The 19,316-nt window shown below is 38.4% G+C and overlaps 1 protein-coding gene across 7 annotated transcripts in view; it reads left to right on the top strand.

Annotated features, from left to right (window-relative positions):
- The window catches only part of DCAF6 (DDB1 and CUL4 associated factor 6), an 84,561-nt gene that overhangs the window by 30,538 nt on the left and 34,707 nt on the right, over positions 1-19,316 (top strand). For 4 of the 7 annotated variants that reach the window (XM_070396444.1, XM_070396445.1, XM_070396441.1 and 1 more), the window contains exon 10: positions 1,595-1,843. In XM_070396444.1, the coding sequence (XP_070252545.1) occupies positions 1,595-1,843 (249 nt within the window). Of the gene's footprint in view, positions 1-1,594; positions 1,844-12,235; positions 12,392-19,316 lie in introns of all 7 variants that reach the window. The other 3 variants (XM_070396442.1, XM_070396439.1, XM_070396438.1) reach the window with 1 other exon arrangement.

The raw sequence follows: 19,316 nt of genomic DNA, 5'->3' as shown, positions 1-19,316 counted from the left end.
GCTGCCAGACAGTCCAGTTTCTCCCCGTATGAGTCTGGGTCCCCAGAGACTTCCCAGAACTGGAGTTCAGAGCAGTCAGGGGCTTGTGACTCCCTCCCGATTCAAAAAGACAGCCGCGTCCTCAGTTGCCAGCCCTTGCCGTGTGCGCCTCCGTATCTCTGCACTTTACTTCCGCAACAGTCTCAGTGTGCTGTTCTCTGTCCTTCTAGTTGTAGAATTTCCACTCAGCCAGCCTTCCTGTAGTTCTGGATGATGTCTGTTTTTTCTTTTAGTTGTATTTTTGAAGTTGTTGTGGGAGGCAGCAATTTCTGGTGTTTACCTATGCCGCCATCTTGATTTCTCCTCTGTCCACTCCATTTTTAATAAAATCTAGATTTCAAGCAAAATCAGGAAAATTTTTAATATTTATTGAGTACTAATTATTTCTTTGCAGATAGCAGGAAGCCTAGCACAGCACATAATGGACACTTAAGCCCTTTAAAATCATGCCTTCATCATGTTAGTTTAGTGGTTAAAACAGCCATGGGCAAACTACGGCCCGCAGGCTGGATCTGGCCCGTTTGAAATGAATAAAACTAAAAAAAAAAAAAAGGACCGTACCCTTTTATGTAATGATGTTTACTTTGAATTTATATTAGTTCACACAAACACTCCATCCATGCTTTTGTTCCAGCCCTCCGGTCCAGTTTAAGAACCCATTGTGGCCCTGGAGTCAAAAAGTTTGCCCACCCCTGCGTTAAAACATTATGGCTAATGAAATGGGAATGAAGAACTTAATCCTATTCTGGCCTATTTGTTGTTTTACTCTTGCTAATAAAATTTTTATTAAATGTTTTACCAAGGACATGATGTTATAGAGTGGAAATATCTCAGTATAAATCCATCATTCTATTATCCAGCTATTGCATCGAAATCATTACCTTATTTATTTATTTTTTTAAAAAATTTATTATTTTTTTTTTTTGGTGCCAAAACCCAGGATCGACATTTATTTATTTTTAATATATTTTTTATTGTTTACTGTATTATATCTCCCATTACCTCCCTTCCCCCCCTTCCACCCCCTATTTTCTCCCCCAGATCGTCACTACCCTATTGCCCATGTCCATGTTTTATGCATATAAGTATATAAGTTCTTTGGTTTAATTCTTCTCTTCTCCCCAACCCCATATCGAGGTATGTCAGTCTGTTCCATACCTCCCTGCCTTGGGTCTTATTTTGTTGGTTAATTCATTTTGTTCATTAGATTCCACAAGGAATCATCACCTTTAAATTTGAGGGACTAGGCATGTTTCTAGGCATCTCACAAGTTATTTAGCTTTGTCTAAATGAAGCTGCCATGTGGATCATTTTCTTAAAAGAATGATTATTTTTAATGAGAATGTGCTATAGATAGATGTTTACCCCTATTGACTAGCCTAGTCAAATGGACCAAACTACCAGTGAGTGTTTTTGATTTCCTGTATATTATATATTTCTGTGTATGTGTGCGTGTGTACGTGTGTGTGAAGTGCGCTTGAACATACCTCTTCTGAGTGGTTGGTTTTGGAAAGCATTTAGTATTCGAACTTGCATTAACTTGTGCTTTTTTAAGGTGGGACGAGTCAGTCAGATGTTTCGACTCTTCCTACGGTCCCGTCAGGCACTGGTTTGGAAGCGGGTGACACTGTGATGGAAGTAGACACTTCAGCTGAGCAGTTGCTACAACCTTCCACGTCCTCCGTGGTCCACTCCACAGCATCTCCTCCAGGAAGCCCACCTTCTACTTCTCTGCTGTCCTCTCCAGACAGTGAGCACAGGTCGTCTGCCGAGGCGTCTGGACAGCACACACACCATCAGTCTGGTGAGGATGTTACTCTTTAAATAGGCGGTGGGTCGTCTGATGGTTTCTGCTCATGACCATCTCTAGGGGCTGTTTGGAAAGACACTAAGTTACATTGACTGGTTCCTGCTGGAGCAAATAATCTAAATGACACACAATATGTGAACATATAACCAAAACATCAAATTCAAGTGTGCCTAACCTGCATGAATTTTGATAAGTAGCAGGAATCTTCCATTTACATAAGAGAGTTTTATAAAAATATGGGTACCAGGAGATAGTTTAATGCACCTCTCTTAAAGATTATTTTTATAGGCCATTATAGACCAAAATCTTTCTAAACCTATTTGGTTGTAAGTCTGTATTAAAGTAATGGTAAAAATATAGCACTGATTATTATTGTTTCCATTGTATTTATATTTTTCCTTATTTTTTTCTCAAATCACGAAGCACTTTTAATAATTCTGTATGGTGCATTTGATGTGGCCTGTTGCCAGCAACATATACAGTACAATTAACTAAAATAATTATTTCTTCTATATTTACTTAAAAAAGAGTTGTTTAAACAATTGTCTTTTTGGTGCTTGATATTAGGGGAAAAATTAACTTTAAATTCTGTTAAAATACTATTTCCTCAGTATTATAACTCCTTGTGTTCAATTTATTTTTCCCTCAAACTGTGGCCTGTACTATTTGTAACAGTAATTGTCAGCAGCTATGTCTGTAGTTACTTGGCATCTTAACTGTATACATGTAATTATAATAACCGGTAAGATGTTTTTCCTTGGGTTTTTTCCTCAAGGAACAATTTTACTTGACATATAACCAAAATATTATCACCTGGAGATACAGCTGGCAGGCCTAAGCTGAAACTGATAAAATTTCCTAACAGCCTAACTGCCAAGCTGTCACTGTATTCTTGTTCTCTGGAATTGGATGCCAGATCACCAAACATGGGGTGTTTTTAAATTAAGCACTTTTTAAATCAATATTTCCCATTTTTATTAATTCATTTTAGGTGATGGGAATGGAAGCCAGAATCAATTATGTAACTGTTAACACTGTGCTCAATTTATCTATAGTAGTAAGAAAAGCTAAGCTATAAAATCCGGTTTTTCATTCTCTAATCAACATAGCATTCCAACTTATGGGAAAATAAAATATTTTGGAGAGTTTGGGAACAAGGAACAGAATCAGTTAAAAGTTTGCTTTTCAAAGCAGGTAAAATTGGTAAAAACAAGAATTTTTAAAGTGATAGCATTCTTGGAAATATTCTTCAGTATTGTAATCATTTATAAGTTATCAGGAAAAACTTAACAAGAAGACTCCTCAGGTCACGTTCACATTCCAGTGCATCTCAACTCATTACAGTTATTTCTGAGAAAAGTACTTAGTATAGAGTTATTTTTTTTTGTTATAGTTATTTAACACATCTTAATACTGCATTTCAAATTGCTAAATTTAATATTAAATACTGCAGTCATGTGACTCATTGAAATAGAAAAACTTTGTGATGATCCTGTGATCACTTTGCAGTTTGCCTATATATTTTTCAAAGAAAGTAAGGAAATATTTTTAACTGGTAGATTATTGAAAGAATTTTGGTTGACTACACCATGAAAAATTGGAATATTTTCTGTGTTATCAAGATAGTTTTGCTATTGAGGAAAGTGTTTGATGTTAGATGTAATATCTAAGGATTATGTCTGTAATTGTTTTGACACTAAGCCTTTCATTATCCCAGAGCCCAACATTTTAACAATAAGGACTTAATGTCTTCCTTTGTTTCCCAGTCTCTTATGGACTTTTAAATCCAGAACTAAGGTTTGTGATGGTGGGATTTGTCCATGGAGTGGGTGGGAGTGTCATCTTCAAGCTATGATTTCTCTTACTGTCCTGCATAGAAATAAAGAAAATGAAAAGTGTGCTTCTTGCCTTGCTGCAGATACCTCTTTCTATAAATGTTTATTCTCTTCCTTCATGTCCCTTGCATTTCCTGTCACTTTTGCTGGGGTGAAGGAAAGGGACAGTGAGAATGTGAAAACTTGCCTGGCAAAATTCCTTCTCCGATTGAACCTAATTATTTGCTCTCTCTCAGACTGAGCTGAGTTCCTGAGTGATAGTGAGGAAGGTCATGACCACACACGTTAGTGTGTCCTCCACACTGCCAGGGTAGTCCTTAGACACTGTGCTTATTCTACACCTTCCTATCTCTCAGACTTTTCACCGCCCCCTCCCCCTTTCCCTCATTCCACCCGCAGCTGACCACCTTCCTGCATCGGCACAACCATTGATGTGATGGGAGAAGTGTGTCTGCTCCTATGAAAGGGCACTCCCATTCCTTCCCAGCACCTCCAGGACTTTGCTCTCTCTCCTGCATCATTATTGCCTTTTCTCCTGAATTGTTCCTTTTGGCCTCAAGCATGCTCTGTTATTATCCACTGTCTTTAAAATTCTCTTAATTATCCCGATTCCCCTCCAGCCTTATAACTTTGCTTCTTTTAAATCAGAGTCTTCAAAAGAGTCACTCACACATATTATTTCTATTTTCTTACCATCTTCCATTTATTTATCCACTAATTCCAATCCTCCTTTCAGCCCCCTTTTCCATAGAAACCTTTGTCGGAGTCACTAGTGACTTCCATTTTGACAAATTTAAAGTCTACTTCTCTGTTAGTACCTTACTCAAACTTTTGACCCAGTTGCATTTAAGTCTGCTGCTCCTTTCTTTCTTGAAACTTTCCTTTCTTGGCCTTTTGACACCACTTTTGCCTCTGTACCCAGATTACCAACTCTCGGTGGTTTTCAGTGACCACTGCTGATGTTTCTTCTTCTGTAGAACCCCATAGTCCGGCTCCTTTTCGCTATCGGTGATCTATCCCTGGGCGACTATGTCAGTTCCCATAGCTTTTAATATTTCTTCCAAGTTGATGAGCCCTAGACTCTTACGTGCAGTGGCTTATGGGACACTGCTTTCTGACTGTCTTTGGACATATTTAGTTTAATGTGTCCAGACTAAAACTTAATTTAGCCTCCCACCCTTCCAGTCCCCTAATCTATTCCATCTTGGTTGTTTTATATCTTAGTAAATTATAATACCACTGCCCATTTGCTTGTTTTAACAGCCTATTACTTGTTCCTGATTGTTCACTTTCCCTCGTGACCCAGGCCCAGTCCACTATCAAGTCCCATTGGTTCTACTTCTTTCCTTCTCACCACCTTTCTTGTCTGCTGATTGCTCTCCCTGCAGCTGTTCTTGCTCCCTTATCATTTATTCTCTAGGCAGCAGCCTTGTATTTTTAAAGTTTTTTAAAATGTTAACTCAGATTATATAACTTAGCTGTTTAAAATCCCTCAAAGAGACCTGGCCTGTGTGGTTCAGTTGTTAGAGAATCAGCCTGCACACCGAAGGGTCACAGGTTTGATTCCTAGTCAAGGGCAAGTACCTGGGTTGCAGGTTTGCTCCCGCCCCCGGTTAGGGTGTGTGAGGAGGCAACCAATCGACGTGTCCCTCTCACACCGATATTTCTTTCTCTCTCCCTTTTCCTCCCTCCCTTCCATTCTCTCTAAAAAGCAATGGAAAAAATTTCCTCAGGTGAGAATTAACAAAAAGCAAACAAAAAAACACACAAAAAATAACCCTCAAAGATTTCTAATTGCAATTGGAACTACAACTACAAAAGAAGGAAATCAAACTCCTTACTGTGGACTTGCAGGAACTGACGTGGCCTGGCCCTTGCCTCCCGCTCCAGCTTTCTCTCACACCACTTCCTCAGTCCCTGATGATCCTGCGCTCTACCTGTCCTGGTTTCCTTTCAGTTTCCCAAATGTGCCACTTTCTTTCTGATTCTGAGCCTCTGTACTTAGAGTTGGAGAACAGTAAGTACCCGAGCTGAGAAGCTCTTCCCCTGACTTAATCATAGAGTCAGCCCCTTGTTTCTTGGGTCTCAGCTCAAATGTCTCCCCAGGGAGGTCTTTCATAACGCCCCTACCTAGATTTATCTTTTTTTCCTACCTCCCTAAAAGTTTATTCTCCCTTATAAATAGCTCTGCTTATTTCCTGAAAAGTTCTTATAAAATTTTGTAATTTTCTTGCTCATTTTTGATTGATATATGACTTATTGTTTCTTACTAGAATATATTCTCATAAAGACAGAGAGACATTATCTATCTTGTTCTATGTAAGCCTCCCCCTCAAAAAATAGCCATTCTCTAAAGGTACTGTTAAGATTGTTATCTTTAAGCTAGTATAGCTATACTAGTGACCCGGTACACGGATTCGTGCACATTGAAAGGAAATTAATTAGAAGGTGGCCTGTGGGGCGGGACTGGGTGAGACGGGCCGGACATGCCCTGGAGCCAACCTCCCATGGTCCCTCCCAGGCATCTGGAGAGTGAGCAGGGGTCCCTCCAGAAGATAGGGTCCCTTGGCCTGACCTGTGGGGATTGGGCCAAAACGGGCTCTCCAACATCCCCCGAGGGGTCCCAGAGTGCAAGAGGGCACTCTGCAAAGTTGCTGTCGTACAGGGTGTGGAACGCAAACACGAGTGTGCAGTAAACCAGATTCGGGGCTGACAGTGCCCCAGCAACAACATAGCCCACGGCCAAAGGTGGAATCACGGTGCCCCATGAGGAATCAGACTCCCTCCTCTCTGGTTTCAGGGTGCGTCACCCGAGAACCACCGCTGCCAAGTCACTGCAGCTCGGCAGCTCCTGCGTTGAGCATTTGCCCTCCTGGTGGTCAGTGCGTATCATAGTGACCGGTTGGACTGTCGGACACTTAGCGTATTAGCCTTTCATATATTTATAGATAGGGTATACTTAGCTCTATTTTAATCTGTATAGTTTCAGCCCACTCCATTCATTCTGGATGTTTCCCATAGGCTCCCCAGTGTGATGTCATCTAGGGGAGATGCTGTGAATGGGTATCCAGTCATTCATCATTTTTGGATCCACTGTTTGCCCTCAACTATTCAGAACATATAAGACTACATTCTTTCCTACTTTGTTCAAAAATATTTTAAGGTAATTTACAGAAATACTTTTTTAAATCATTTTTATAAATGATAGAATTAGGACAAACAGAAATATAAGTAGGAAAAAACAAAATGAAGCCATGAGTGAGGTGAACATACCAAATGCATTACCAAGGAAGAGTGTATCTAGGGCAGCGGTTCTCAACCTGTGGGTTGCTACCCCTTTGGGGGTCGAACGACCCTTTCACAGGGGTCGCCTAAGACCATCGGAAAACATATATAATTACATATTATTTTTGTGATTAATCACTATGCTTTAATTATGTTCAATTTGTAACAATGAAAATACATCCTGCATATCAGATATTTACATTACGATTCATAACACTAGCAAAATTACGGTTATGAAGTAGCAACGAAAATAATTTTATGGTTGGGGGTCACCACAACATGAGGAACTGTATTAAAGGGCCGCGGCATTAAGAAGGTTGAGAACCACTTAGGAAAATTAGGAAAACAAATATACTCAAGTGTAATTTGAAATCAGCTGGTAGTACTTTTTGTTTGACTTCTTTACTCTTTGTATACTTGAATTTTATTTCAAGTAGTCAGACCATTTGAAACCATATTCTATATACATAACCCGGAATTTAATCAGACATTTTGATTCTTATATTACATGTGGTCTTTTCTTGACTATTTAACAAAAGACTGATTATATGATTAGTTAAAAACCAGAAAGGTCTGAATATGAGTTGAAACTATTAGGTTAAAATGAAATCTCCACAGTTTTATGTATTTCAAGGTAATTATAAGGTTTTTCTTCTTTTCTTGGTAATGCCAATCAGATATCACTTTTAGTCATTTCTAAACTAACCCTGAAAATGTCTTCATTTTGTGTGTTATTTGCAATTTTTTCCCATGGTAATGAGGGAGTGGTACATGAGGCCATCATTCCAGCATATTACAGCTTTGTTCCTTTTGTTTTATTTTAATCTAAATCACAGAATATGATTAGAAAAGGTGGTTTTGGATTGGATGGGTATCTCAGTACATACAAAATTCAGTTTGGGAGGCTCCCTTTGAGAAAGGAGTCACAGCAAGAACCCCTGTTTTGAATTAAATGGATCACTTAGACCAGGAGGATTTCATTTTGTTAAGATAGTATATGATATGGACTATGTGTGGATTCCTGCTTGTTTACAAACAACTGTGTCTACTCAGATTTACAAATCTATTTAGGTCTATCCAGAATCGTTATAGCTGAATTGAGCTCTGTAGAAAAAATGTCTGGGGAGATAAGAACTCTCTTATCAGAGCAAACATTTTAAAGCCCAAACATCCAGATTTCAGTTTACTTAAAGGGGATCGGGGTCTACTCAGACAAGGTAAGGCCATTTATAGATTATAAACAAGTGGAAATGTTAGGTTAACAGCCACTTTGGGGAAACTAAAGAAGAGGCTAGAGGAACTTGGAAGCCGTAAGTAAAGGAGTGACCAGTTCTAGGAGAAAGAATGCAGAAGGACCACCTGGACAAGACACACATTGAGAGCAGGCAGAGAAAGCACCATGGAGTCAGATATGAACATAGCCCAGTGTCCACGACCAAAGACCCTGTGTATTGGAGAAGCAGGACATGAGGTTAGAACCAAGCCAGCCTTTGTTCTCTTGTCTCAGTGGGAATTAAGGCATTAAGGAAACTAGCCTGGAGTCTCTGAGAAGAACACAAGAATAGAGAGTTAGTAGTTTTAGAGGTGGAAGTACAAATTTTCCTTTAGCATTTCCTGACACATTGTTGAGGGTTTTTTGTTTCTTATTATTTTTTAATTCAACCCAAAGGTATTCATTTTAATCACTTTCTATTTTGGCTTATCTTAGCAAAACTAATTCTAAGCATTTATTTGCATTATAAATTATATATATTTGTGTGTGCATTTTTACAAGGGTATAATATGTGTGTATTTTACCTGCTTTTAATATGTCAAACCCACTAGCAGAACTATTTGTATGTGTGGTTGAAATTTTTAATTTATTATTTGCTTTTCCTAGTAAGCTATGTGTTGACTTCTTTTTCTAGGCTCATTTTTTTTTAACCCAAGGGGGAAAGAGCCACCATACAACCAGCTTTAAAAGCAGGCAAACAAATTCTTCTTTCTAGAGCACTGGAAGCATTGGCTAAATCTTGATTTTCCAGGTTAGAAAGCATCACTGCTTGCTCCTAGGGCTGCTGTTTTTTTGCTGCATCACCCAGTGGTCTAGGATGGAGACTCTTATATTCCCACAAAACATTTGGCAGTACAAGAGAGAGGGTTGGAAACAACCATGAAATTGGGTGAATTTTTTGGTGATTTTTTTCTGTTTTCATAGCGAAATTTGACAGATATAATCTCACTTCTTATGGCAATTTCTTTTGAAGTATAAAAAGATAGACTTTATGGCTTTATAATGATGCTCTATTTTATATTGTAAAAAGCATTGTTATTATGCTGACAGTCAATCCTATATAATAAAACCCTAATATGCAAATTGACGGAACAGCAGAATGACTGGTGGAACAACTGGTCGCTATGATGCGCACTGACCACTAGGGGGTAGACGCTCAGGAGCTGCCCCCTGGTGGTCAGTGCACACCCACAGGGAGAGCGCCGCTCAGCCAGAAGCCGAACTCACCTCTGGCAAGCCCAGTGATTGTGGTGGGATCCTTTCCTGCCTCCACGGCAGCGCTAAGGAACAGTGAGCCGAGCGGTAAGGAACAGCGAGCAGGCAGGTGGTAAGGACCAAGGAGTCCTGGACTGTGAGAGGGATGTCTGACTGCCATCTTAGGCCCAGGGGGATCGGGCCTAAGCCGGCAGCCAGACATTACCCGAGGGGGCCTGTGCCCTCTCACAGTCCGGGCTGAGGGACCCCTACCCTCTACCTCCAGTGCACCAATTTCAGGCACTGCCTCTAGTAAGGTATATGTGTCTTCCTAAAAGGAAAGCACTATCTATTGAGCATACAGTTCATTTCTCAATGAATACTATCTTCCTCTGTACTGCAGAATTCTCTAGGAAGAACTATCAGTGAGAGACTATGATGGTACTTGAATGGCTTGTGAAATAGCTGCCAATTGGCTAATTGAATAAAACTCTCTATACATAGATGACATAGTAATGAGAGGTTAGTATCTCTGGCATAATGAATTCCCAAAGTAATACACCAGTGTTTGCAGCCTCATAATGTATGTACAAGAGGCTGAAAACTGTTTGGCAATTTATATAATTTGCAGCCAGTGTCACAAGAAATTGTGTGTGCTCCCACCATCAAATCTTCAACTATTGACTCTTACCCGTGTGCCCCGCCGGCCCTTTGGTTCTGGTGGGTGAAGTTTTATGCACCTGTCCAATACCAGTTCCTCCTCTTCTCAGGGCAGCCCGTCCCCTTTGGTGGACTCAAGGGTATCCTTCCTGTGTTTGCCACTTCTTTCCATGCATCATCTTTCTTTCTGCTCCCAATTCAGCATTGTCCGTTAGCATACAAACATAGGGATTATCTACCAAACTAACGCAAACCATTCACCCGCTTTCCCCATTAGCAAGACTTGGAGTGTATGTGCCTTTTTTTTAAAAAAATGTATTTTTATTGATTTCAGAAAGGAAGGGAGAGTGAGGGAGAGATAAAAACATCAGTGATGAGAGAGAATCATTGATCAGCTGCTTCCTGCATGCCCCCCACTGAAGACCGAGCCTGTAATCCAGGCATGTACCCTGACTGGGAATTGAACCATGAGCTCCTGGCTCATAGGTCAACCACTGAGCTACACCTGCCAGGCATATGTGCCTTGATTCTACATCATTACCTCCCCTTTGTCTTGAACCTGTTCCAGTAGGTTTGGTCCCTGTGATTTCACTGAAACACCTCTAGTCAAGTGATTCCAAAGTACAAAATCCAATGGGAAGTTCTCAGTATCTTATTTATTATATCAGCAGCTTTGACACAACTGCTTACTCCAAACTCCTAACACATTCCGTCACTTAGCCTACAGAAGTCCCTCACTCAGTTCCCTGTGCTCCTTGCAGGCTTCTCTTTCTCACTCCTCCTCTTAAACACTGGAGTGTCCCAGAGTTCATTTTGTAGACTTCTCTATCATCACTTACTCTCTAGTCACATCACCAGTGATATCCAGATAACTTGGGGAATTCTAGACTGTCATATTCAGTCCCTACTCAGCTTCTCCACTTGGATATGTCATTTCTTTTCTTTCTTCTAATACCGCTTGCTCCTTCTCTGTTCTTCAGTGTTGCAATAAATGGCATTCTCTTTTTCCCGTTACCTAGGCCATCAGCAAAACTGTGCTTCCATTGCCTGTAAGGTAATCCCACATCCCAATACACTCTCCTGCAAGCATTTGTACTTGCTGTACCCTCCACTGGGAGTGCCCGTCCTCCACACAGTGCATCCTTGAGGTCTTTGTTCAAAAACCACCTTGTGAGAGAAGCCCTTCCTCATGACCAAACACAAAACAACCCTGCCAGTGTCTGTCCCCCATTCCTTGTCCTGCTCAATCATCGCATTATCCCACAGACATATACAGACGCATACATGTGTGCTATATACGTGTGTGTTCAGTGATGTCTGTTTTCTTCTCAGAACATAAACTCCACATGCATAGAGATTATTTTGTTCACCATTTCATTTAACTCCAGAGCCTAAAGCAGTGCTTCACACATAGTAGGCACTCAGTATCTGCAGAATTTTGTGTACCATTTTTTTTCAATCTATGACCAAGGCTTCAGAGAAAGTTTAAGAAAATATTAAAGATTATGTACATATATTTGAGCATTAAAAAAGAAAAAGCAAGTGACAAGTCTAACATAAAAATAAATATTTAGCTGAAAAATATGGAATTTTCACTTTTTAAAGAACTTGCCACTAATACATTCCAAGAATTGTTTCCAAATGTCTAACTTTTTCATCATTTTAATTGGATTTTAATTATTGTTTGAATAAAATTAGTAGCATTTGTATATAGATTAGATGAGATAACTGATAATTTTTAGTTTTTCATTTCTTAATATCATTTTGTTGTAAAAAGAAATGAAATTAGTGAGGAGTGAGGAAAGGAATGTTTGTTTTAAAATGTTTTAACCTGGAGGACTTTATTTTCATTCTGTTTAATTAAATATTCTTAGAGAACTAGATGTATCTAAATCATCAAGTTAAACAGAAGCATTAGGGTTTATAAGAGTGTATACTTTATCTCATAATGACTGGTAATTTCTTTTTATATGAGTAATTTGTTTTTAGTATTCCTCCATGATACATGTATTTAATTTCTATCCTTCTCTCTTGTATAATCAGATTACTATTTTCTTGTATAATCTAATGTATAATCAGATTCTTGCTATTTTCTATTTTATTACTATCTTTTCACCTTTCTTTTCCTATCTGTGTCAGAATTTTTAAGGGGGCCTGAGATAGCTTTGCTCCGTAAGCGGCTGTACCAACTGAGGCTTAAGAAGGCTGAGCAGCAGAGGCAGCAGGAGCTGGCTGCGCCTTCCACTTCCGGTCAGGCTTCCCATGAGGGCCCCGCCCAAGACCCTCATGCTGCAGGTTATTAGCATACAGTGTCCTTAAGTAGCTGGTGGAGTTGGTGTTTAACACTGCTACTGTGTAGTAAGACGCTTCCCTGCCCCTTGGAAACAAAAGCTGATGCGCTTGCAGCTTCTCCTCTTTCTTGCCTAGGGTGGTGGTGGTTATCCCTTAGCTAGAGAGACACATTGGCAGCAGTATTTTCCAGAAGGGAATATAAAATAATGCATTGTTTTATTTATATTTGGAGAGGGGCTATATTTTTTGCTTTTATAGTCAATGAACTACTTTCTAATAATTATCTATTGAATTTTGAGCCTCCATTGATATTTCTATTGAAATTTCCTATATCTTTAAATGGTATCTATGTTTATGACTCCTAGCTGCTCCTTTTTTTTTTTTTTGCTTTAAAAGTTAACCAGTATTCCTATTCCCCTATAAATGTAGTTATGCTGGATTTTAGAATTATAGTATTGTTTGGCCATACTAGCATACTGACTCAGTCATCCCCTTCTGTAATTATTTGAACATTTTCAATATCTACTGACTTATCTCTTCTACACATAATCAGCTTTCTGATATGTAGGACAGCAGATGTACTCCACAGTTTTATGTTCCTGTTCTGATGCTCTAAAACTCTGAGACAGTAATTATCTGTACCTCTCTTTTTCTTGGAGTATTTTACTGGCCCAGTTCTCTTATGGCAAGAAAGCTTTTGGTGCTCAATAAGCATTGGTTGAGAGAATTGATGAAAGATAGAGCATAAAATAATTTGTCAACTCTTTCCAGATGGATCACAGGTACTGCATATCCTATATTGTAGGTATTGTCTTAGATTCCATAAATCTCTGCTTAGGAACTAAAGTGTGTCTGCATTCTCATACTAAGAGATTATTATACTTTAGTTTACTACCATAAGGGTTGGTGAGTTTGGGCATTAATTGCTTTGAGAACTCTGATTTAATTACTTGGAGTTAATTTGCATATTGGTAGAATTGGACAACTTTTACTCTGTTTATTTGTTCCAGTAAGCACTCTGATAACAGAAGCACATTATATAATGCCATGGTGGAATAAAACAGATTTAAATAACTGTAATATAGGTGTGCTGTTTGGAACAAATTCTGGACCTGATTTTTAATGCAGTCACGCAAAGATGTCTCTGATTTGTTTTGTTTTTACTATCGAGAAATCTTTTCCTATACTTGAAACTAACAAAATTTGATTAGGTTACAATCATGGCATTTAATAAAACATTTGCTATGACTTTGTGCTTGTATAAGACTTTAGCCAAATTATTTCAGAAGTAAAAAATAGGCAACATAGAAACCAATAAGAAGACAAAATGTCTGTGAGTGTGTGTCTGAAAAATACGGAAACTTAAGTGAGTTTCAGTATAAAACAAAGCTGTCTACATTAGCAGGAAAGCAATTTGTTTTGGTTTTTTTGTTGTTTTTTAATATATTTTATTAATTTTCTACAGAGAGGAAGGGTGAGGGACAGAGAGCTGGAAACATCGATCAGCTGCCTCCTGCATACCCCCTATTGGGGATGTGCCCGCAACCAACGTACATGCCCTTGACCGGAATCGAACCTGGGACCCTTGAGTCCTCAGGCTGACGCTCTATCCACTGGGCAGCAGGAAAGCAATTTGAATGGAAGTAGGTTCTTTTTCGAATCAGAAAACCTTAGGGTGGTTATATAGTCTCTGTGAAATTAGATGCTATGTTCCCAACTCTTAAGTATCATTTTTAGTAAATAGTATCTAGTTTGGTAACCAGTATATTTGTGGGAATTTTAAGAAGCTGAAGCTGAGTAGATACCTTTTCAGTTATGAAGTTCAAAAACGTGTTATCTTTTCTTTGTTATTAAACAAAGTACTTGGGCCCCGAGGCTGACCACATGCACAGTATCAGAGACCCTTGGTGTTGCCACTCCAGGTGTGCCACTCCCCTCACTTAAAGGTGGGGTCTTCATCTATTTCAAATGCTTTTGACATAGCATTTGTCTACTCTGCACATGCCCTGGGCTCCTCAACAGTGCTCTTTCCACATGTCACAGGAATACTGTTTGGTAATTACAAGAACCATTAAACTATGGGTTGTCATTTATTCCACAGGACAACTAATAAAATCTGTATATTTTATTCAATTATTAAATTCTGATATGAAAGGGGAAATACAAAATTCTTTATTATAGAACACATAAATTATAGAAATAAAGAATAGGAATGAAATTTATGAAACAGAGAGATAGGTTTTATTTGAAAAACTATTATTAAAACATTTTGTTATACTTAGTGATTAAATACAATTTTTTGTATGTATATTAAGGGCATTAAGTAGTCCATTCCTTCACGCTAGATGTTACTACTAAATACTTCTATCAGTAGAGAAAGTATCTAGATTTTAACTTATTAACAATAAGCAATATGCAATTCTCATATATAAAATCTGTATTTTCTCATTATACCTTGATATATTTAGAGTATCAGTGAGTGATAATACTGTCAGTAAATGATATTTCTATTGTCTTCTCACCTATTTAAATCTTACCGCTATAAGATACTCAAAGGAGACATTAATATAATATGGAAACTAAACAATTTTCACAACTGTAGAATTTCTGAATTATTACATTGTCTAGCAAACAGTTTATTCTCTTTTTAAAATATAGGACTGATGAGAATCTTTTGTGAAGGGCTAAGTGTAAGATGAATCTACAGTACCTAATTTCTATAGGAGAGTGGGATTAAATCACTTGGTAGAAATAATCTATGTTTTAATGGGATGGGGCCTCACGCTAGTTAATGATAATCCCAGATAGAATATATTTATTTAGTTGCCAGTATTTCTTGGCAAGTAAAAACTAAAACATCATTTGAAGGCACCAAATGGTATCACCTTCAGTTTCAAAATTGCTGTTTAAAATGAGCTCTGGAAGATAGATGTTAAAAGATGTTTAAACAGTGATTTTTCTCTCTTTTTTTTTTTTACTTTTCAACTGTGAACCCTTGTACCAGTCTCATATAAAAGTTCTAAGACAAAATATACAAAAGTGACCCCGTTGTGATTTCAGCATAAAGGAAGATAAGGAAGGTTACTCACCTGTTTGCCCCTCATGCCTCCCCCAAGTCACTGCTGCTCCCTGAAGTGCATTTTGAAATCACTACTCTTAAAGAATTTTGACACCTATAAATGACAAGTCTACATGGCTAATTTTCAAACATTTTATTTTTTCAGTCAGGATATATTTTTACTTTATTTAGTGTTTTAAAAACAGCATTTTTCCTACACTTGTTGGAAATACACCATAACTCATTTCTAGCCTTTCAGTGATTTTTTTTTTAATCATACAGAAATGAATTTTCCTTCATCAGATTACTGCCTGAGTATTAGACTTGGCTGAGATCTTGTCCCTGGCTCTGTAACTAGATGACCTTGGGCAGGTAATTTGGCTGCTTTATGCCTCAGTTTCCCAATTATTGCTGTATTTAGATAGTGTGACTGGCCACAATTTACAGAGATAGCATAAGGATGGGTTAGATCAGGGGTGGACAAACTTTTTGACTCGAGGGCCACAATGGGTTCTTAAACTGGACCGGAGGGCCGGAACAAAAGCATGGATGGAGTGTTTGTGTGAACTAATATAAATTCAAAGTAAACATCATTACATAAAAGGGTACGGTCTTTTTTTTTTTTTTTTTTTAGTTTTATTCATTTCAAACGGGCCGGATCCGGCCCGCGGGCCGTAGTTTGCCCACGGCTGGGTTAGATAGTATAAAAAAGCTTTTATACTCCTAAGTAGAATAGTATACATAATAATGTACTATCCTAATCATAGTATGTTTCACTTACTACCTCAAACATGCTTTTATCAGGGCCCCATAAGGCTGATAGCATCTGGGGTTTTGAATGAGCTGTATGTATATTTCTCAGATGAATGCCGCAAACAGCTATGGCAAAGGCCTTCAGCATATGGCTGATTTTAAACCCAGCTCTTTTTTTCCATTTCAGGTCCCCTGAAGTCATGGGTTGCTGGCTCCTGCTCAGAGTGACAGCACCCTGTGGAGTCTGCTGGTACTGGCCCGACCACCACAGAGCCCCACTGGAGCAGGGAGCCAGCCTAGAGAGGGTCAGGTAGGAACTGTTTTTTCACTTTATGGCACGGTTTTGCTGACTGGAAAAACGTAATTTTTATACCCCCCCAAAAGGGTATAGAACATTGGTGATTATTTTCAAAAAAAGCTTTTCAAAACTGAGCCATATTGGAAAAAATCAGCACTTACCCGATCCTGGGCAAACAGGCTCTTTCCAACACCAGATCCCCAGTGTCCGTGATCAGTCACGTGTGGCGCTTCTCAGGTGGATGCACTCCATCCACGTTTTAGTGTTTATAGCATAGGCCACAGTAAATTTGATATAATATTGACCTAGCCCTGCAAGCACTCCATAACGACCTTGAATGAGAATCCAAGCAAAGCAGTGATGATTCTCCTAGAACTTTACATATGAGGCTATGCTCCATAGTTTTCAGAACAGCTTCCTGTCATCAGTTTTCATTTAATACTATGTTTCTGACAATAACATGAATTAACCCTTTTCTGTGAGCTACCTAAGTAGTTTACGTGGATTATCTCATTAAATCTTCCAAGAATAGTGTGTGGTAGCTACCATGTCCATTTTACAGATGGGGAAACTGAGACTTAGAGGAGTTAAATAACTTGCCCAGCATTACAGTACTACTGAGGAGAAAAGCCAGATTTGAACCCAGGGAGTCTGGCTGGCTGAAGAGTCCCTGTTATTTACCTGTCAGACTTAAGTTCATTATTTTTTTTCTGTAGTTGAGAAGATTCTGACGTCAAAGGGCTAAAGAACTTTCTCAAGACCAAAGCACAAACTTTTCAGAAACATATAGTAAATGGCATGAGACACCTTGAGTTATTATTGAATGAGCTTTTGCTTAAAAGTTTATCTTGACCTTAAAAATAATAATATCATTCTAGTCTAGACCCTTCCAATAAGCTGACAGGCCATATTGTGCTTTGTAGTAAATTACTGCTGCATCATATGGTTAGATAATTATTTTGTGATGGTGCCTTTCAGAAGGTGTTGCACAGAGAGATGGAGTAGAGTACGGAAACTAAAGCAAGCAGCATTGAGCTAATAAGTGGATTTTTGAAATATAAGCTATTCTGATGGTTATTGAGTTATTTTTTAGAAATATTTCTAAGTAGAAGTCATGAGTATGGTATTTATGAATACCTAGTGGTATAAAAACATATCACTTCAAATGTTTACATGATAACGCAAATGATCCTTCCAAAAACAGCTGCAGGGCACTAGGATTACAAATAGAAGGGAAGCAATGGACAAGAAGGATTGCTTATTAAATGCTGGTCTTCAAGATGGGAAGAACAACAAAAGCTCCCTGAATATATGCAATATCCATGGCAGACTGGGAGACCAAAAGGAAACCCTTTTAGTTTAATAGTATCTGTCTTAACATAAATTTTGTTCATATTCTAAATCCTTTTAACAGTTTAAAAATATACAATTTTATGGAAATGACAGCATTCTAAATCCTTTATCAAAGTTTTTTTTTTTTAGAAATTTATTCCTTCCTAAATTTTATTTTAATAATTAAATAAGACACACTTCATAACATTTGTATGTTCTATGAGTTTATGGAAAAATTAAAGATTTGTAAAAAGATTGCTTGGAGAGTTTATAAGGATCTTCATCATGAAATGAGAGCACAATAAAATGTATACTGAATCCAGAGGGATGAAAAATATTTCATAGGAGACATTCTAGGAGGATTTTCCAATATTTATTTCACTGACTCTCATTTTTATTATGTTTTTCTTCAAAGAATATAATTTTGTTTTTCTGTAAAAATCAACTTATCTGGTCTTCAAAAACAACATAGGATTGTATCCAACTCTGCAATGGATAAATGAGAAGCAGTCTTGTAAAGGAGAGGAAAGCATGAAGAGTTAGGGAACTGATTGAAGTTCTGTCATTCCTACTTCCTTTTTTGTGTGTGTGGTACAGATTTGTTGAACAGAATGTTCTGATGAAGAGGTGATAAGTAAGGATAAGTAAAGCTGTTATTCAAATGGTGGCCATGCTCTGTCAAAATCTAGCAATACAAAAACGTATGAGCAAACCGATTATGTCAGAAGGTGGACAATTTAAAGTTGATACAAGTGGTCCTAGCAGCAGGATTCAGACTTTTAAATGTACAGATAGTCAAGTGATATAAAGTTGCTGAGAATCCAGGATATATTGGAAAACTCTGCTATCATGTTAAGGACACTCTTAACTCAGAAGATCTACTTTAGCGGGCATCAGATGCCATCATGAACGGGAACTGATCAGCCACAATGCTAGATCTTTGTTTTTTTAACAGAACTTGCTAAGTACTAGAGATCAAGAGATTAGAAACTGGGAACCATTCTCACATTTAAGGGAAAGCTGTTCTTATTATCCATATTTTTCCTTTTCCTCTAGCTCCCCTGGAACACTGGAACCCAAGCCAGGAATAGTAGCCACCTCCCACTGTTCCCCAGTGCCTTGCTCAGGTTACCAGGGCCCCAGGATGGCCAGGAGGAAAGGAGAAGCTTAGGCCTAAAATTGTTGTGACTTGTTCTATGTCACAGAGCTCATTATCAGAATCAGAATAGAATAAAAAATGACTAACTCCAGACGACTGCTCTTCCCATTTTATCATGCTGCCTCCCCTCTATACCAGTGTTTTTCAAACAGTAGAGCTCATTTATAAAGTAAATTCTTCCATAGAAACTCAATGTATCAAAGAAAAAAATAAAATGTTCTTTTTGGAGCCAAGGTGAACAGCATGAAGCCAGACCATTAAGCCGCCTTCTTGCCTGTCTTTCTTTCCCCACCAGACACCCAAAGAAGCCTGATTTTACAGAGTACAG

Source organism: Myotis yumanensis, unplaced genomic scaffold (genome assembly GCF_028538775.1).
Source record: "Myotis yumanensis isolate MYYU_CA2020_CCGP unplaced genomic scaffold, mMyoYum1.0.hap1 SCAF_17, whole genome shotgun sequence".
Taxonomy (NCBI): Eukaryota; Metazoa; Chordata; class Mammalia; order Chiroptera; family Vespertilionidae; genus Myotis; species Myotis yumanensis.
This window is presented reverse-complemented; position numbering and strand designations above follow the sequence as displayed.